This window comes from Sminthopsis crassicaudata, chromosome 1 (genome assembly GCF_048593235.1).
Source record: "Sminthopsis crassicaudata isolate SCR6 chromosome 1, ASM4859323v1, whole genome shotgun sequence".
In the NCBI taxonomy this organism is placed as follows: Eukaryota; Metazoa; Chordata; class Mammalia; order Dasyuromorphia; family Dasyuridae; genus Sminthopsis; species Sminthopsis crassicaudata.
In genome coordinates this window covers 270,042,268-270,064,096 of record NC_133617.1, presented here as the reverse complement: position 1 = coordinate 270,064,096, position 21,829 = coordinate 270,042,268, and the positions used below count along the sequence as shown (strand labels likewise).

At 35.2% G+C, this 21,829-nt stretch overlaps 1 protein-coding gene across 1 annotated transcript in view; it reads left to right on the top strand.

The window, feature by feature from the left end:
* Positions 1–20,770, top strand: part of TTPA (alpha tocopherol transfer protein) — a 44,867-nt gene extending 24,097 nt beyond the window's left edge. Inside the window, exons 3-5 of the mRNA XM_074278766.1 lie at positions 11,518–11,711; positions 13,269–13,379; positions 16,312–20,770. Of these exons, the coding sequence (XP_074134867.1) occupies positions 11,518–11,711; positions 13,269–13,379; positions 16,312–16,485 (479 nt within the window). The 3' untranslated portion in view covers positions 16,486–20,770. The remainder of the gene's footprint in view (positions 1–11,517; positions 11,712–13,268; positions 13,380–16,311) is intronic.
* Positions 20,771–21,829: the final 1,059 nt, after the last annotated feature.

The following is a 21,829-nucleotide window of genomic DNA, read 5'->3' as shown; positions in this document are numbered from 1 at the left end:
CAGGATAAGACATAAAATTTGGACTAACAGACTCCTAGCTAGGGATGGTGTATACCTGACAAAAGCTACTAAAAATATATTATGCTTGCATCTATGTAGGAGACTTTTACATTCCCCTTCACTTTTCCACTACTTTTCAGGGTTACCTTTATTAGAACATATTTATTGCTTTGTATATACAATGTCTGTTACTAATTTTTTTTTTAAAGCAAAACACTTTCTTTTACCCATTCTATTCTTAACATGAATCAACTTTGGAATCATAGTTCTCTGACTTTTGAACTATTTGCACAGTTTTTATTTTCTGAACACAGTAACATATGTACACAAAGACCCATGCTAAAGAATGTTGATCTATTTCCCTATAGCTCTGTCATTACTGGCTCAACTATTCATTATTTATAACATGTTAAATGTATATAATACCCTTCAGAAAAATTCCTATTCCAATGAATTATAATACTACATTGAACAGAGCATTATCAAGTTTATGTTACTGACATCTATTCTCTAATGTTTGTTATTAAGAATAAAGGCTTTAAGTATTATTGTGAAAAATAAAGGAACATATTTGTCTGGTATTTTGTAAATTTCATCAAAGGAGCTTTAAGCTAAAATGGATAAGGGGAAGGACTAAACTGCCTTTGTTTCATCTCTGCCAAGCTAGATTCTATAAAGAGTAGATACAAGGAAGGGAAAAAAGATATTGAAGCACCCAGAATTTCACAAGAGCAAATAAAAGACCAAGAAATAGTGAGTAGCAAAATTCATGGCCTTAAAGATATGCATGCAAATAAGAGTGACCTTGAGGTCTGAACACAAGCAATTGTATTTGACTTCATAAACATCATGAGATTTGGTGGGATGAAACCCATGATTACAATTTGGTTCTGGATGAGTATATCTTACTTAAAGTAAATAGTGTAAAGTCCTGTTGTCTCCAGAGACTGCCAATCACTATCTGGGAGAAGATCTGCTGTCTCAACTGCCACCAACTCTGACCTCTTGTAGAGACTCTTTCCCAATCTCTTGAGTGCCGCCCTCTTTTATCCTCCCAGATAATGGGCATGGGATAACCCAAGGGTTTCTGGGAAAAAAATACATCAACTAATGAACTTTTTCTCCTTATCATGCAAGCTCCTCCCCCGGAGTTCACAGGGGTAAAATTCCCCTAAAGGACTAAACTAGAGAATTGTTAAATACCGACTTAGCATTTAGTAAGAACCTAACATCTCCCCCTTTCTTTTGATTTAGAACATAGGGTGGTCATGACCTTGAAACATAAATCCATCAATATGGGAGGCATTACACATAATTACATAGATTGCATAAACATATAGTAACACAGTAACATAGTACATACTAGAACTACGTAACAAATAACATGATCAAATAATCATAAATTGAGAATTTATTAATGTCCATAAGTCCATTGTCCATTAGTCTCATCTTGTGTTAGGAAATCCAATGATTCCTGCTGGTTTTAAAGTTCTTTAACAGTCTTCTTATTAGCCATGCTCTTTCAGTGTCAGATGTTTCTTAGATTTTTCTCCTTTGTTTTGAGGTCTTTCTCTTTTTCTGTCTCTCTCTGATGGACAAGGCAAATACGACTCGTTGGCACCCATCTGATTCCTTCTCCATCTGAAGAAATACAAGCAAATCCTCTCCCCCAGGCAGTTAACCTATCTGGTCCCTTCAGTCTCTCCACATCACTTGGCGATTATCTAAGGACAGTAGAGCTGCTCGCACTGGGCACTGCCCTTCTTGTGGGTTATAAAACCTGTCTGCCGGAGCCAGTGCATCTTTGTCAAAAATTAGAAAATTAATGGTATAGAGAACTAAATTTAGAAGTTCTCTAGGGTTATTTTCTAGGGTTACCTGTGGCTCCCCCTTTCTTTTGTTTTTGGAGGAGTGTCTTAATGTCTCTGTTTCTTCTCTCTACTATTGCCTGACCTGCGGATTAAAAGGTATTCCAGTGGTGTATAAAATCTTTTACTGTGCACAAAAGTGCACATAATGTTTAGAACTGTATGTAGGTCCATTATCTGTTTTTATTTCTTGTGGCACACCCATAATTGCAAATGCTTGGATAAGGAATTCAGTGACCACTCGGACTGTCTCTTTTGCTGTTGGCACTCCAAAAGTGAATCCTGAAAAAGTATCTACTATCACATGGCAAAAGATTTATAATAGGTCACATCCATTTGCCAGATTTCATTGGGTCTCAAACCACAAGGATTCTTCCCTGGAGGGAGTGTAGGAGCATGGAAAGGAAGACAAGCTGTATAGCTTTTTGTTATGCTTCTAGCTTCCTCTCTTGTTATTCCAAATTGTAAACATAAAGCTCGAGCAGCCTGATGATATTTGGAATGAGATTCTTGTGCTTCCTGAAATAAAGGAGTACTGGCTAATATAGTTAAAAGGCTATCTGCCTTTGAATTTCCATCAAACATAGGACCTGGAAGTCCACTATGTGAGTGGACATGCAAGATATAAATCTTACCTGGATGCTTTCTCAATTGCTCTTGAAGTTCCTTAAAGAGCTGATAAATATTAGAGGTTGCAATTTTTATTTGGGCTGTGGCAATTCTTTGTACTACACCTACTGAATAGGCTGAATCAGTAATTATATTTACGTCTCCTGGGTAATAAGTAAGAGCTAGCATGATAGCAAATAATTCATTCTGTTGAGTGGACTGAAAAGGAGTCCTGACTACTCTCTGTATGGTTAAATCATGAGAGTATACAGTGCAAATATTTTCTTTGGAGGCTTCTGTAAAGATTGTTGGTCCTTTAAGAGTAACCTTAGAAACCTTTTCTTCAAAAATCCATTGCCAATAATGTAGTAGCTGGGTTATCTTTAATGGAGATCCATGTGCAAAATTTGGAGCGGTGGCCAATAAAATTTGCCATTCTGGGATGGTTTCACAGCATACATTAATTTGTGCATTAGTATAGAATGTGTATATTTTTTCAGGACTTATCCCAGATAATTGTATTACATAACTTTTAATAAAATTCTAGCCACAAGCACTGGGTAAGGAGTAAGGCTTTGTTCTGGTTGTGCTGGGAGGTTCACCCACTCAATCACACTGTCTCCTTGCTGTGGGTGCTTCTTTTGTAGCAAAAACTGATATTTCCAAGGGTTTTTGAGTGACTCTTTCAACCACATTGGATAAAGCCAGTTCAACTTCTCTCAAAGCCTCTTGAGCTTCTTTTGTAAGCTGGCGTGGTGAATTTAAAGCACTGTCTCCCCTTAAAATGTCATATAGAGGTGGCAGTTGATTGGTAGTTAAGCCTAACACTGGATGTACCCGTTGGATATCTCATATCGTTTTCTGAAAGTCATTTAAGGTGTTCAACTTCTCTGTTCTTAAAGAACTTAAGAAATAACTTAAAGAAAGTTATATAAATCTTGTTACATAAAAGATATGTAAGTATTTTAGGATATACTTCATATACTAAATATTGAAAAGGAGCATGTCTCTGAATTTTTTCTGTAGGTATATGCAATTTGTAGTACTTTAGTGTTTCCATGGTCCTTTGTAGACATGCCTCTAACATTTGTTCCTCAGGTGCACATCCCAAAATATCATCCATAAAATGTAACAATATTACTTTTGGAAATGCTTTTCTTACTGGAGCAAGAGCAGCAGCAACATACATTTGGCACATAATAGGGCTGTTTTTCATTCCCTGTGGCAAAACTGTCCATTCATATATTTTATAAGGCTCAGCCAAATTAACACTAGGCACTGAAAAAGCAAATCTTTTCATATCCTCCTTATCTAGAGGGATAGAATAGAAACAATCCTTAATGTCTATAACCCATAGAGGCCATTCTCTTGGCAACTGAGTAGGAGATGGAAGTCCAGGCTGAAGAGTTCCCATAGTTTCCATCTGTTCATTTATTCTTCTTAGATCAGTTAACATCCTCCATTTCCCAGATTTCTTTTTCACCACAAATACTGGGGAATTCCAAGGACTTAGAGAAGGCCGCAAGTGTCCTTGGTCAAGTTGTTCGTTCACTATGTCTAATAAGGCCTGAATTTTTTCACTTCTTAAGGGCCACTGTTCTACCCACACTGGTGAATCAGTCTTCCACTGAATCCAGTGAAAGTGCAGGTAGGCCTTCAACAGCAGCCCTGCCTAAAAAGCCAAAAGGCTTATTTGTAATCCTATCTGCTGTAAAATGTCTCTTCCCCACAGATTGATGGGGATTTTTTTCAACCACAAAAGGAGTAAAAACTCCTGTTTCTCCTTCAAATATCCATCTCAAAGGCCTAGCACTAACTTCTGCTGCTATTGATCCTCCCACCCCAGACATGTAGGTGTCTGCCTTAATCTTTGGCCAGTGACCGGGCTAATCGGCACCTCTAATAACTGTATGATCTGCACCCGTGTCTACCAATCCTTCAAATGGTATTCCGTTTATATAAATAGTAAGCATAGGTCGGTCAGCTGTCACAGCTGCTGTCCAATATATTCCTGGATTATTTTCATTGGAGTCAGAATCTGGACGACTATCACCAGGTTGCTTATTAGGGGTAAGTAACAATAAGCCTGATGCTACTACTTCTCCTGGTTGATAAATCACACATTGTCTACCTGTGTTAGTGACTGGGATATTAGATACACGTTCTCCAGTTTCCCACATCAGTGTATGGATGGACACTGTTTTGTAGGCACTCTCAGAAGGCAAAATGGTCAAGCCTACTGTGCCTGGAGGCAAAGGATCCATAGGCTCAACAGGAAGAGATTTCACTTCTCCAGGGAGTATCTCGGTAGTCTCTACTGCACACAACTCTATTTTTCCTAATTTTAATCCCTTTCTTCCATCTGATTGCCTTTTGGCTGATTGATCATGTCTTACAATTCTCTGGATGTAACCTCGGCTGCCATCATGCCCCACTTGGCGTCATGTCAGGAAACAGAATCACTTACATTGGAATTGTCTTAGAAAGATGCTGAAACTCCCCTGGCAGGATAAGAAACCATCCTGAACTCAATCAAAAAGCATTCCCGCTCTGCCAAAGAGTGCACAGCTCCGTTATGCTGGCCAAAGGTACGCTTGCCCAAAAGATTATTTGTGGAGAACTCCCAGGGAGGCGCTCACAAGGTAGTCAGGAAAAGCAGCACAAGGACACTCTCCGGTCTCAGCTTTAGAACTGACTATGGCATGGAGACATAGGACACCATCTTGCGCCCTCTCAGATGAGATCAGTACTTTATGAGCAAAGCAGAAGGGAATTGGCTCAGAAGCCTGTGAGGGATGTGCAAAGCTAAAGGAGCCCGCCATGTGTTCATAGGGACCGTGCCCTATGGCTTAGCTACTATTGGCCCCCCCCTTTTTTTTTCTGACCCCTCAACTCCGTGGAAGGAAAAAAGAGACTCAGAGATAACAACTAGGGAGCCCCTAATCCCGGAGCCGGCTGGTGGGATGGAGGAAACCCTTCCTAGTGGTTGTTTTTGGTGGTAGTTTTTGTGGTTGTTCAGCCATGTTTGGCAAAGCTACTGCAGGTATTTGTCCTTTTCTTCCCCAGCTCTTATTTCAGATGAGGAAACTGAGGAAAGCGTTACATGGGGAGGAAGTGTCCGAGGGTCGCACGTGAATTCTGAAAGTCCAGTCTTCCTGGTTTCGTTCTGCACGCTGCAGTATTGCGCCCCCTAGCTGCCCATACTTTACATATAGTTCAGCTTTTAGAAATTCAAATCAGGAGACACAATAGATTGCTCACTGTTAACAAGGGAGATGTCTGAAAAAAGACTCCAAGCCTTCGCCAAGTCTAAATAAAAGAATAACATTAACTACCTTCTAGAACCTCGTTCTTGGTCCTAAGAACTTGGAGCTTGGGGCTGGCAGTCTTTTACTGGGCCAATGAGAAGTTTCAGTCACCAAAGCTCTGGGGGGAGAAGGCTAGAGAAATGTTGCACAGGTTTCCAGACAAGGGTTTCTGCCCTTTCTAGAAGAACAGGGGGAGGGGGATCCTATAGACTTTAAGCTAAGATGTTACATCGGGGCATATTCTTTCCTTAAATGGAGAGGCTGAAAGAAATGGAAGAGTTGGGGGTAGGGCCGGGAGAGATGAGACTCGGTCTAACATCCAGCACAGCGGCATCCAAGCAGGCAGCTCCTTGCCAGCATCTCAAAGCACGAGGAAGTCACTAGAAAAATGGAGATTGTTCCTCCATATGCATACCCTGACAAGGCATGTTAGTTACACTTGGGTATTCTCTTCCCTCTGAAATTGCTTTTATTTACGGGAAAATGCACCCCAGGTTTATAAAAGTATTGCTCCTTTTTTTTTTTTTTTTTTTTTTTTTTTTTTTTTTTTTTAAACCAGGACATTTTGTTCAATATCTTCTTGAACTAAGTTTGTCTTATGGCTATTATGTGTAAACACATTAATGTGGGCTCCCAAGCAATTTTTGAAGGATGCAGATGTGAGGAATATCTTGAAATTGATAGCCATTGCCTGGTGGCGCCCCCTGAGTTTGGAAGGGGGAATTCTTCTCAGGTGTTAAAGATATATTGGAGAAAAGAAGTTCAGAGAAAGGACTGGGCTTCTTCCTGGGGCAGATGATATGTCATTGACTTAACAATAGAGAAAAAGCAGGCCTGCCCGGTTCTTATAATTACTTCTGTTTTCTCTGACAAGGAAAAGGACCTTGGGACTAGAAAGGAAGGGAAAAAAAGCATTGTGGGGGCTGATAGGGAGGTGATGTCCAAGATGAATAAGGAGATCATAAGAGAGCACCTACTTGACCTTGATGAGTTCATATCAGCTGGCCCAGATGAACTACATCTTCAGGTACTAAAGTTACTGAAAAATAGAGAGGCACTTGAAGGACTAGAAAAGTTCAAATACTATTTTAATGACTTTTTTTCTTTTCTCTCTCTCTTTCTTTTTTTTCCCTCTCTTTTCTTTCTTTCTTTCTTTCTTTTCTCTCTCTTTTCTTTCTTATCTCTCTCTCTCTTTTCTTTCTTCCTTTCTTTTCTCTCTCTCTTTTCTTTCTTTCTTTCTTTCTTTCTTTCTTTCTTTCTTTCTTTCTTTCTTTCTTTCTTTCTTTCTTTTCTTCTCTCTCTCTCTCTCTCTCTCTCTCTCTCTCTCTCTCTCTCTCTCTCTCTCTCTCTCTCTCTCTCTCTCTCTCTTCTCTTTCTCTTTGTCTCTGTCTGTGTGTCTGTCTGTCTCTCTCCAAAAGACCAGAAGCCAAAAACTATTAGCCAAGGTGTTTTACTTTGATTCTTCATAAAATTCTAGAAAATGTGTTCATGTGGAGATGGTTAATTAATGTCTACAAAGTTAAATAGTAAAAATAAAGAGGTAGCATGTCCTCATCAAGAACAGATCATGCTGGAAGTGGAAATCTTCAACATAAAGAAGATCCAACTCACTTCCAGTTGATCAATGATGGACAGAGGTAGCTGCACCCAGAGAAGAAACACTGGGAGGGGAATGAAAATTGTTAGCACTAATATCTGTCTGCCCAGGTTGCATGTACCTTCGGATTCTAATGTTTATTGTGCAACAAGAAAGTGATATTCGCACACATGTATTGTACCTAGACTATATTGTAACACATGTAAAATGTATGGTATTGCCTGTCGTCGGGGGGAGGGAATAGAGGGAGGGGGGGTAAATTGGAAAAATGAATACAAGGGATAATATTATAAAATATATATATATATATATATATAATAAAAAAAAAAAAAAGAACAGATCATGCAATATTCACCTTATTTCTTTTTTTTGACAGAACTGACATTAGAGGAATATCGTGTATGGATTTTTATTTTCCATATATTGATTTTACTAAAATATTTTATGAAGTTTTCTCATAATCTTTTTATGAAAGAATTTTAGGAAGTGAACTAAATGATAGTTCAATCAGCAAATTTGTTGTTTAGTCATGTCTGGCTCTTTATGATCCCATGGACCATAGCACACTAATAGGTTTATGTGGGATTTTCTTGACAAAGATAACTAGAGTGGTTTGCCATTTCCTTCTCCAGGGAAATAAGGAAAATAGAGATTTGGTTACTTGCTCAGGGTCACATAGCTAATAATGTCTGAGGCCAAATTTGAACTTAGGTCTTCTTGACTCCAGGCCCATCTAACTGCCTCACAGTCACCATATTGCCTGAACTCAAAAAATAATCATCACTGCTTTTACTTTGACTTGCAAGAGATCTCCAATGGAATGCCCAAGGGATTTGTGCTTTTAAACTTTTTTTCAATGTCTTAAATAAATTATTACATAATACAAACATATGCAATAAAGATATTATGTTTATCAAATGTGATAACAGAAATCTGAAAGGGATATCTAATATTTGATGACAGAATTAAGGTCTGATAAAATTTGAACAACCTTGAATGTTAGACTGAATCTTGAGGCAGAATGGAATAATGGAAAAGGTACTGACTGGAATCAAGTTCTGGGTTCAATCATTATGTGACTGAATCTGTCATAAGCAAGTTGCTTAATCTCCCTGATCTTAGTTGCCTCACTTATGATGTCTTTTCTTTCTTTCTTTTTTGGGGGGGCAAAGCATTTGGGGTTAAATGACTTGCCTAGGGTTAAGTGTCTGAGGCTGGATTTGAACTCAGGTCCTGACTTCAAGGTCAGTGTTCTGTCTACTGTGCCATCTACCTGCCCCTCAGTTTCCTCATCTGTAAAATGAAGTTTACCCAGATGGCTTCTCAGAACCCTTCCAGATCTCAATCTATATTACTCTACTCTGATTAAAATGGAAATTAATTGCCATAAATGTAAAATTTTATATCTGGGTTTGACAAATTAGATTTACATTTTCAGTATGAGGAAAATATGGCTAGACACTGATTCACCTGGAGATCTAGGAGACTTAATTCTGTAGGAATTAAAAATGGGCTATGTGTGATCTTGGGATCCATTGAGAGATATATTGTTCAGTTGTGTCTGATTCTTCATTTTCTTGGCAGAGATACTAGAGAGGTTTACCATTTTCTTTTCCAGCTCATTTTACATATAAGAAAACTGAGGTTAGGTGATTTGCCCAGGGTCACACAGCTAGTAAGTACTTAAGGCCAAATTTGAACACAGGAAGGTTCTGAGTGCCTAGCACTCTATCTACTGTGCCATTTAGAGAGGTTTAGATTCCAAGAATAAGGAGAAGATAGACCCACTGTATTCTGACTTAGAAGCACATCTAGAGTTTGGGATTTAATTCTGGGTATCAAATTTTAGGAAGAACATTGACAAACTAGCTAAAATTCAGAATATTAAAGAGTTCCAAGTTATGTCATATGAAGATTGGTCAGAGGAGCTGAGCATTAGCCTGGGAAAAGAAAATTTGGGAATGGGGGAGGGAGGAAAACATGATAGCTATTTATGAAATACATTTGAAAGGCTATCCTGTGGAAGGATTATGTTTGTTTTGTTTGGCACTACAGGGCAGAAATAGGATCAATGAGTGGAAATTGTAAAGAAACAAACTAAAGTTTATTATAAAAAGAAAAATTCCTAAAATTAGAACTATCCAGAAGTGGCAGATGCTACCTCAGGAAAGAATGTGTCCCCCCTCATTGAAGGTCTTCAAGCACAGGTGGGTATGTTGTAGTGGGTTTTTTTTAATTTTTTTTCAGCATGAGCTGTATTATGAGGCATGAGTTTGTACTTCACATGTGTCCCCTGACCATGCATGTATGTGAATACTTTTCCTGTAAAGGGGCTTTTGTTCATGGCAGAGTGAGCATTTGTGGCTTTTAAGGACTTTTCCAAATCTGAAATTCTGTAGATGGAATATATATCTAGAAAATTATACTTCAACATAGTGTGGAAGGAACCTAGGTTCTTGAAGGATCTGTCCATGGAAGACAGTTGAACAGGGTCTAGCCAGCTAGAAATGCTTCAGGGACAGACCTGAATATTTATGTTTAGAGATGTTTATCACAGAAAGATGGCCACTGTAGCCTCTGAAGACCATCTACTAAGTTTTATAACTTTTCTCACAAAATTACTGATCTTCGAAATGTTGAAGCAAATTCTAACAGAAGAGTGAGTGAAAGAAAAATTTTCTTTGTCTTATTCTATCAGAGACATAGAAAACAAATGGGGAACGGTAGCTTCCACCAAAAAAAATTTTTTTTTGATTGAAGGAAGAATCAGAAGAAAAGTAATTAAAACATACAAATTAAGTGTTCATTATGAGCCAAGCACTGTGCTAAGTGCTGGGAATGCAAAGAAAAAGGAAAATAAACACTCTCTTCAGGGAGCTCACATTCTAATAGGAGAGGCAATGGGTACATATATATATATATATATATATATATATATATATATATATATATATATATATATGATACAGAGTAGATAAGAGATAATCCCTAGGTGAAAGCACTAAAATCTGTTTCAGAACATTTTAATGGGCCAAATGTGAAAGGATAATTTTTTTAAATGATGTACCAAAATTCTCCTACAGACTACTGACTCTATGCCTACAGCCCTCAAGGTTGAGTATTTTGATTTTACCTTGTTATTCTTAACTTCATTACCAGCTCTGTATGTACTAGGGGTGTGTGTGTGTGTGTGTGTGTGTGTGTGTGTATGTGTGTGTGTGTGTGTGTGTGTGTAATGTTTTCCTGAGGTCACCAGGGAATCTGGAGATTCAAATCATGGATCTCATCTAAAACATTACCCAGGCACAATATGCTAGCTTTTATTAATCCAGTCCTTTTCACCCTTGCCATTATTGCAGCAAATATGTTCCTTACAATCTGAAGAATAATTAGTATTAGAAGGTAAATTGGTTTTTCTATTATTATTGAAAATTTTACTTGCTAATAACAGCTTTCTTTTAAGTGCAAGGGCCTGTGGGCTCAAGCTGACATTTATGAAATGTCTTCAGGATTGAAATAAAGGTAGTATCCCTATGATTCACTGTTGATGCAATATGCTCCACTACTCTATGGAACTTTAACCATGAATCCTGCTAAGCTATTCACAAATTAGTCTGTCAGCAAATATTTAAGTGCCTGCTATGTGCAGCATTGTGCTAAATACTGAAGAGACAAAGAAATTTAAAAAGTCTCTATTCTCAAGGAGCTTAAAGTTTAAAGAGGGAGGACAACAGGAAAACAGCTATATAACAAGATCTGGCCAGAATAAATTGGTGAGAATCATCAGCGGAAAAAAGGCACTAGCAATAAGGAAGACTGGGAAATGCTTATCTCAGAAGGTGAGATTTTTTTCCAGGATTTGAAAGAAGCATGGAGGCAAAAAAGGAGAGGAAAACATTCCAAGGATTTGGAATAGCCAGGGCAAATGCCAGGAGCTAGGAGATGGAATGTTTTGTGTGAGGAACAAAAGGAGGAACAAAAATACCTTGCATAGGCTTCTCATCTTTGGGCTTATTTTAGCTTATCTTTCTGCCTGTATCTTTTCTTGATAGTTGTCTTTAAAAAACTTGTTCAACATTTTTTTGGCATGTGACTTAAGACCTCTTTAGTTCTATCATATATGTTTTATTTTCAGCACATTGGGACCCAAAAGTTTTCACAGCTTATGATGTATTTCGTGTAAGTCTTATCACATCAGAGCTCATTGTTAAGGAAGTAGATACACAACGGAATGGAATCAAAGCTATCTTTGATCTGGAAGGATGGCAATTTTCTCATGCCTTTCAAATCAGTCCATCTGTTTCCAAGAAGATTGCTGCTGTGCTAACAGTAAGTTTAATCCAAATTTTTAATTTTAGGTATAGGATTTAATATTGACAAGTAGCACTCACATTTAGTGACATTGAATTTAGTAGAAGGCAAGTTTAAAAATGGCCTCTTTCCAAGAAAAGTAAATGAATACTACAGTTACTGTTATCTCTATTTTATAGATAGGAAAACCAAGACTTAAAGAGATTAGGTTTACTCTAGTTACTATGCTATATTAGTCCAAACTTAAATTTTTAAATGGCCTTTTTTTCCCAATCTGCTTACTCTATCTAGTGATTATTTCATATATAATGAAGTAAAATAAAGTGAATTGGGAAGCTTTGACCATTGGTGTAATATATTGAATCAAGTCATTTGGTTTTAACCTTAACTGAAGCTTATGTGTAGCACAAAACCCAAACTATGAGCTTTCACCTTCTGGTGAAAAAAAAGATCACATTGGATCTTTAAAATATTTTTATACTTACTTCATTAAGGTTTGTAAATTTTGTGCCATATAAATGAATAGACATCTCTGTAAAATCAGAAGAAATCAACATATGCAAAGATGTACATAATAACTCAAACATCATAACTTTAAGAAAAACTGTTTAGTAGGCTATGGACAGGATCATTTCTTTCATATTTGGAACTTAGCACATTGCTTTGTTACACAAGAGGCACTGAATATTTGTGGAATTAGTATATTGGGGCAATTAGATGATGCAGTGGATGAAGTACCATGCCTGAAATCAAGAGGACTTGAGTTCAAATCCAGCCTCAGCCACTTAACACTTACTATATGTGTGACCCTAGACAAATCACTTAACCCAATTGCCTCTCCAAAAAAAAAAAAAAAAGAAAGAAAAAAAGTCAAAAGCTGATTTGAGGGATACATATTGTAAAGTGTGTGCATATATATGTCAAATTTGAAAATCTGGTGCTAATAATTTATTTTATTATTGTTATTCAGTCTTTCAATTGGTCTAATTCTATATAACTACATAAACTTCTGTCTCTGGGGATTTCTTGGTAATTAGAGTGGTTTACCATTTCCTTCTCTTGTGGATTAAGACAAAATAATGAAGACAAAAAAAAAAGAATAAATGACTAGTTCAGGATCACATAGCTAGTAAGTGTCTGAGACCAAATTTGAACTCAGTTTTTCCTGACTCTAGGCCCTGGGCTCTTTCTACAGCATCACCTGCCTGCCCCTGCTCATGCCAGTGTCCAAAATGAGTAATGACAAACTTTGTCCAAACTAATTATAAGCTGTGTATATAATTGACGTGAGGGGAAATTTTATTACTTATCCATGTAGATTTTGTGATCCCCCCCCCTCCAAGTTGAACTGTATACTCTAAATTCCTTGCCTGTGTATTTGCTTAATTTTAATCTGTAAATCAGACAACCTTTTATAATCAATGAACTTTTTTTTTTAAATTGTAGCTCTGATTTGGCCTTGGATATAATGTATTTACTAAAACCATACTTCATTTGCAACTTATTTGTAATAAAATTGTGTTAATATTTATTTTTTGCTTTTTTGCTGACACATTTAAATTTTTTTTTTTAAAGGACTCTTTTCCCTTAAAAGTTCGTGGTATCCATTTGATAAATGAGCCTATAATTTTCCATACTGTCTTTTCTCTGATTAAACCTTTTCTGACTGAAAAAATTAAGCAACGGGTGAGTAATATTTTAAAATCTTTTTTTTGGTGATATGCAAGTTAAGGTTTTTCATAGTTTCTGTAAGGATTTTAGGCACCTAGATTATACTGTGTTAAAACTGAAGTGAACATGAATCCTGTCTTAGATTATCAAGTCGTGACTCAAGTCACTTAACAATTCTCAGATTTGGTGTTTGGTGATTTGGTCCATAAAATGAGGGTACTAATAGCACCTTTGCTGTAAACATCAGATTTGCTGTAAATTGCAGAATGAGATGATATATAGAAAGTGCTTTGTAAACATTGTAAACATTGAAATTTTATATAGCTATCATTTTTATCATTAATAAATATATTGAAGTCAACTAATGTTGATTTTTCATAAACATTAGAAAGCAGTGATGAGTTATATCTATCTCATTTGCAGAAAAGGTGAAAAATCTTAGCAGTTCAACAAACAGAAGTCACAGGTGACAAAATAGAATTAAATATACTGATTGTAGAAAATTGAAAGAAAAAAATTGAGAAAAATCTTCGTCATAAACTTAGAAAAATAGTTATCTGGTCACTAAAAAAAGTCAGTGATCTGGTTTAAAAACTTTTAGAAGTGATGAAGAGATCTGATTCCAGGGAAGGTAAGGTGAAATTTCACCTTATCAAAGTCCATTGTCTCAAGGGCAGAGTTCAAAGGTGAGGAGGTCAAAGAAGGCCAAAATATAGTCAAAGTGGTTAGTGATAGGAAAACCTGAATTCCTACATGATTAGGCAGTTCAATATCCAAAAAATTCCTAGTGGTCATAACTCTGCTTTTTAAAAACCTCTAAAATATGGAGTTTTTTACAATCTTCCTTTGCAATCATAATTACAATGTTTTGGAACTAAAACCAGAAATTATTTAGTACTACTTCCTCTTTTTACTGATGAGGAAAATGAGGTGCAGCATAATTAAGTAATTTGTTATTAGTTACTGGCAAGTAATAGCAAAGCTGAATTCCAAGCCAGGTCCTATTCTTTCTTTCTGAAAGAATTCAGTTCCGTTCTTTCCATTGCACCAGAAAGATGTATAGTAATATACTTAATATTATGATGTCCTATGTTCAGATGTTAAACTGGAATTTAACTGCCATAACATTGGCAGTGTTATAGGTTACTCAGCATTTCAATGTTTAAAAATATTCATTGTAACTTCCTAAAATCCTTCTTTCTGAAGATAGAACTATTTTTTTAAAATATTTCTTGGGACTGGGAAATAATTATTTACCATTATATTTGTAATTTTTTATATACCTGAAGATCATTATCTAGTCTTATTTTCTTATTGATCTAAAACTGAGCAGAATGAAAGCCCCCAAAAGATGGTTAATCAAAGAAAATATCCCAGTGGGTAAAAACTTAGGAAGGAAAAATAACAACTAGTTTTCTGTCTCTGAGTCATTCAACAATATCCCTATTAGTTTTCTTAGGCATTCCTGAGCCAACTTCTACCAATCAATCTGATTTTTAATATTTAATATTTAAAAACACTTGGTCAATATGTTTGAGATTTGAGGAGAAAATTATTCTTACAATTAAATGAACCTGGAATTATATTTTCAGTTCTTTCATAATAATATTTTTAATACTCAAGATGAATTTTAAAGATTTATAAAATTGAGGGATTTCAGATTTTTAACCACTGATGATATTTTTCTCTTCATTTCTAATTGACCCTAAGGATTAGAGGTACAAAAACATTATTCTCAGCACAATATACCTAAGATGTGTGCATACTATTTGCATGAACTTGCATGATTACAATTATTTATGATCATCCTTCAATAGTTACTTTGCTAAGAATCAGTTGTATATCAGAAAGTGAAATTCAGAAAATGTTGAATTTTAGAATATCGTGTTTTTTTTTTTTCTTTTAGAGAGGAAAAGGTTCCTCCTTAACCTACCTATTCCCTTTCCCCCAAATTATAACCTTGAAAATGGTTGTAGGAATTCCAGAGAGTTGGTATTACTTTTTTTTTTTTTTAATATGAAAATATGTACCTCTTTATTTTAAGTTTACCACCTCTGTCAAGAGATTAGTTTCATCTTCATTCTTTTGAATTTGTGTGTTATCATTAACTGTTTTTTTTTATATATATATAGCTTTTTATTTGCCAGATATATGTATGGGTAATTTTACAGCATTGACAATTGCCAAACCTTTTATTCCAATTTTTCCCCTCCTTCTCTCCACCCCCTCCCCCTGCTAGCAGGTTGACCAATACGTGCTAAATATGTTAAAGTATAAATTAAATACAATATATGTATACATGTCCAAACAATTATTTTGTTGTACAAAAAGAATCGGACTTTGAAATAGTGTATAATTAGCTTGTGAAGGAAATCAAAAATACAACCAGACAAAAATAGAGAGATTGGGAATTGTATGTAGTGGTTCATAGTCATCTCCCAGAGTTCTTTTGCCGGGTGTAGCTGGTTCAGTTCATTACTGCTCTATTGGAACTGATTTGGTTCATCTCATTGTTGAAGATGGCCATGTCCATCAGAATATATATCCTCATACAATATCGTTGTTGAGGTATATAATGATCTCCTGGTCAAGAGGTGGTATTAGTAATGAATATTCATGTGTTTCAAACTTAGCTTCAGTAAAGATTGATCTCAAAGTCAAAGTAGGTTCAAAATTGAGTGTTGTAATATTCTATATTGATACTGAGATATATATATATATATATATATATATATATATATATATATATATATATATGTGTAACCCAAAACAAGTAAAGATGTATTCTTTAATATAATATGATATCCAGACTGAATTTCATGTATTTCAATGTTAGACCATTCTTGTCCTACATTGTAGACTTGAAGTTGGAAATAGGCTTTTATGTATTTCTTATATGTTGAAAAAGAAGGAGAAAGACATTTTCTAAAACTACTGTTTCTTTCAGATTCATATGCATGGAAGCAATTATAAACAAAGCTTATCCCAGCATTTTCCAGATATTCTACCCCTAGAGTATGGTGGTGAAACATGTTCCATGGAGGACCTTTGCCAAGAGTGGAGAGATTTTATAATGAACTCTGAAGGTTATCTTCATAGCATTTCTCAAGATGTTCAGTAATACCGAATCTTACGAGAAATTATAGGAGAGGCTTTACTCTCCATGGTAATTATATGGAATAATAATTTCTACCAAATGCAATTTTTGAAAATGTGAAATTTAGAACGTGAAAGTTTTTTAGTGAAGACAGATATTAATGTCCATTTAAAGTTTTTTAAACTGAATTTTCTACTAATTTTTAGAAAATTACATTGTTATTAGACCTCAGGAAGTATTAAGAGAAATTATTGCACATTATTCTTGAGTAAGTTATGTCAAAGTTAGATGTGACAAGGCTCATCTCTGTTGTAGGCAAATTATATGTCTTTGGAATATACTCCAAAGAAATATTCCTGTAGTTATTGAAACAACATAAAATCAAATCCCAATTCCACAGAATTTATAAAGTAGTTCAACAGTAGAAGAAAGTAATGAAATATATATCTATATAGTATAGTCCAAATAGTTTGGTTATAGAAATCCAACTAAGTTTGGAATCTGACTTTTGATGTGTGAAGTTATTTCCTCAGACCAGAAAGATAAGGAAATGAAAAGAGGAATTCATCTCAGGGAAATGGTATTTCAGATATGTTGCACATTGAAACACTTCAGCTGAAGCATGACAGAATGTTATATACTCATTCACATCATTTATGAACTTGTGTGGAGCTGCTCATATCACTAATGACAAAGAAAAAAAATGTGGAAATGTTTCATGTATAGCTAATTGTATGTATGTGTTCATCGTGTGTGTATGTATGTGTGTATGTATGCATGTGTGTGTGTGTGTGTGTGTGTGTGTGGTGTGTGTGTGTACCTACCTGCAGCAGGCTTTTAATTTTGACTTTTGGATGAGTTAATATTTTTAGTTAATACATAGGCACAAGAATTTGGAAATAGTGTCCATTTCTCTTTTATAAAGTAGTCTTAACAAAAGCACGATATTATTAGAAAAGTAATATTAAAGAATAGAGGAAATGCTCACATTGTTTTATTATAATTGGGGAGCAGTTTGGCATAGCAGGGGGCATAAGCATAATGCATTTGGAATCAGAAGGTCTAAGTTCAGATCTGAACTCTTACCAGCTGTGTGACTTTGGCAATTTTATTTGTAAAAGTTAAGAGGTTAGTACACAATTCCAAAGCCTTTTTTTTTTTTCCAGTTTTGCTATAAATCTTGTGATCTTAGAAATGCCACTTAAAAATTTCAGTATTTTTTTAATCAGACTTCTGAAAAATAATTTTGGGTAATTAAGATGTACTATTTCCACCATTCCTGCTGTGCAAGAATACCTCACAAGAAGAGAACAACTCAGCCTTCTTATTTAATATAACTTTCAATCCATAATATAAAGTTCTATATTTGGTATTTTGTTACTTATTTGTATCTTTAATTTGAAAATTTTGGAGCTTTCTTTGGGTTTTGAAGATGTCTTTTCATAGAATCAGAGTACTGAAGTCCATACAAGCTTATATTCGTGTTTCCTTGACACTATCAATCCATCTCCTTCTCTGCTGTCCCCTTCCTCCTTTTGTCTTCAATCTTTCCCAGCATCAGAATTTTTCCCAATGAGTCCAGCCCTCTCACTATGTGGCCAAAGTATTTAAGTTTCACCTTCAAAACTATTTTAATGAATAATATGAGTTAATTTCTTTTAGTATTCACAAATTTGATCTTCTTGCTGTCCAAGGGACTCTCAAAAGTCTTTTCTAGCATCAGAATTGAAAAGCTTCAATTCTACAGCACTTCAAAAATTGGAAGAAATTGTCTTCTGATTTCATTATCTTTTATAATTTTAAAACTGCCTATGAGATTTTCTTGGCAAAGGTACTAGAATGGCCCAGTTGCTTCATTCTTGCCACCTCTTCAAAATTTCTTCTACTTATGTTAAATCCCTACTATTTTTGTCTTTTACCATGATCATTTTTGAATGAAGTGTTCTATTGTTATCTCTAATTTTGCTGAAGAGGTCTCTTGCTTGTTTTTCCCATTGTTTTGCTTTCTTCTGTTTCTTTCATTGCTCATTTAAGAAAATCACTCTTTGCTATTCTCTGGAATTCTGCACTCAGTTGGGTATATATTTTTCTTTCTTCTTTCTCTTTTGTTTTCCTTCTTTGCTCAGCTTTTTCTAAAGCTTCATCAAACATCGATTTTGCTTTTCTTTTGGAGGGATTTTTGTTGTTGTTGTTGTTGCCTTTTATACAATATTGTGAAGCTCTATCCATAGTTCTTTAGGCACTTTAGTAGCAAAATCAAATCCCTTAAATATATTTATCACCTACAGTTCATATTTATAAAAAAATTACTTCGATCAGACCTTTACAGTCTGATGGTCCTCCCCCCTTTTTTTTTTCAATGTATGTCTAAATTTTTCAACAAGAAGCTTATGTTCTGAACCACAGTCAGCACCAGGTCTTGTTTTAACTGACTACATGGACCTGTTCCACCTTTGGTTGAAAAGTATAGTGAATCTAATTTCATTATTGACTATCTGATAATGTTCATGTGTACAATAACCTATTGCGTTGTTGAAAAAAATTTATTTGCTATCTCCATTGAGTTATCTTGACAAAAATGTGTTAATCTTTGCCCTGCTTCATTTTGTGCTTCAGGGCTAAGCTAATCCATTATTTCAATTATCTTTTGATTTCCTACTTTACAATTCCAATCCCCTATAATGAAATGTTTTTTTTTAGCGTTATTTCTAGAAGATGTTATGGGTTTTCATAGAACTGAACAACTTTGGTCTCTTTAGGATCAGTGGTTGGAACATAGATTTGTATTCTTGTGATGTACAGTGGTTTTCTTGGGTTTGAAGAGATATCTTTCTATCATTTTTGAGATTATACCTCACCCCAGTATTTCTTTTTTCATCCTTTTATTGACTATGAAGACCACTCCATTTCTTCTAAGGGATTCTTGCTTACATTATGTAGAAGTAATGATCACTTGAATTAAATTTGCCCATTCCCGTTCATTTAAATTCATATGTCCCCAAGATATTGATGTTTAATCTTTCCATCTCCTATCTGACCATATCTAGCTTACCTTGGTTCATAGACTTTACATTGCAGGTTCCAATGCAATATTAATCTTTGTAGCATCAAACTTTTCTTTCATCACCAAACACATGCAAAGCTGAACTTCCTTTAAACTTTGGCCCAGTTGCTTCATTCTTTATAGAGTATTTGTCCTTGTCCTCAATTCTTCCTCAATCTCATGTTGGATACTTCTGCCCTGAGAGTCTCATCTTCCAATTTCATTATCTTTTATCATTTTAAAAACTGCCTAGACAATTTTCTTGGCAAAGGTACTAGAGAGGTTTGCCATTTTCTTCTCCAATCAGTCATCTTTTCTCTGAACTCTTTTGGCCAGAAACACCGAGGGTCTTTCCGATTCAAACTGATCACACACCTGTTAAAAAACTTAAGAAGGTCAAGGTTTCTCATTACATCCAGGGCTATCTGCAGTCTTCCTGCTCTAGATTTTGTCACTGGACCCAGAGGAGGAAGTAAGGCCATGACTCACACAGCTGTTTTTTCCTTAAATCTAGTTCCTTTGAATGTCATAGTATCAACTTTCTGATGTCATGATCCCATTTGAGGCTGAAGGATAAACAACCACCACTATGACTTGTTTGTCTTGAGTAACCCTGTACATAGTTTATGCACATTGCTCATAATTTCATTGAACTAAGCAAACCCAGGGAGTGGTAGGAGAGCCTATTATTTAGTAGGAATGTAATTAATTGCTTTCAAAAATATATTTAACTTTGTTTATTATTAGGAAGTTGCCCTCTATCCCATTTCTTCTATTTTCTTTTTAGTATACAAGGAACATATAAGCTATTTTCTTATAGTCATTTGCTGGAATGTACAAGTTATTTTCTTATAGTCCTTTGCTGGAATGTTTAGAATAAGTGAATGATGTTTGTTTCTGTATGACTGAAACATTTTAATCTAGTTCTTTGGTAGTGTTGTTAAATAATAATTCTTCAATGGGTATTTCTTCAGATTAAAATACATCTATGTGAAGGGCTTTCTTTATGATGGGAAATTGGTTCTAAAATATGAGAGTACCCTGAAGAATAAAAGAGCACTTTGAAATGAACAGAGAATTTTTAAGTTGAGTAGACAGGCTGCAATAAAAACATTGTCTACTTATCTGTTATTTTTCTATGATTGTGCAAAGAGTGCCTTTAAAAGATAATCATGTTAAATATTGAATCTGTTACTGAACTTTACAAAAGTTAATTTTTTATTTGTTTTAATGATATTGTTCATGACGAAATAAATATATTTCATGTAAGGTATGGTATACTGGATTTTTTTCTTTAAATGTATGTATAAGGCATTTTTTTTTTTTTGCAAGAAATAGTTTTTCTATCTACAAAATCAAGAAGCATGACTAAGCAAAAATATATTATTCCTAGCAGAATTTTAGGTCCAAGTGTTGTGCCACAGTTCCCTTTTATTGTCCAGATCCAGTTTCCCTAATTGTTCTGACTCAGTTTCCCTGAATTGTTCTGCCTCAGTTTCTAATTGTAATGCTCAATCCTGCAACACCACCCTTCCCTCTTAATCATCAGAATGTTTGATAGGATAAAGATCTTATATCTTATACATCATTAGAATATCAGGTGCCTCTCCCCATCCCAATATACCAATTAATTAGAATATCAGGTGCCTCTCCCTCTCTGGTGCCTCCCCCCTCATTATGTCATCCCCATCCCAGGTGCCTCCCCTTATTATGTTATCATTCTTGGAGAAGATAGTCTCATTCAGTCCTGGGACTAAACCATGGATCCATTTGGTCCCAGAAAATCTCTCCCTTTCAAATAAAATATTAAAAACTCTCTAATGTCTATCTTGCCTCAGTTTCTCCAGCATTACACAAGGTAATCAATTTTCTCTTACTGCTAGGCAAAATTCCACTTTTCCTCATCCTCAGTTTGTATATATTTAGAGATTATAAAATATTTTTCATATAAGACTAAGCAGAATTTTTTTAGAGTGGGTGAGGAGTGGGTGGTTCTAGACCTATGATTCTTGTTGATAAAGAAAGGAAGAAATTCTCTTTACCATCATACTCCTCAATTAATGCATTCCAAAGTCAATTCTCTACTCTCAAATTTCTTTTCATCTTTTTCTGTTACTGCTAATGCTTTGCTAAACCCAAACCTGGATTTCTTTCACCATCTTCCTACTATCACATGATATCGAATTGTATTTAATGGATCCACAGAAAATTTATGTTATAGAATCTCAATTGGGCTCTCTTGGAAGTAAAATAATCCTTTTCATTTCCTTAATTAATTCCTTCAAGTCCCCTCTTCCCCAAATCAGTGCCAGTTTCAATCTTTTC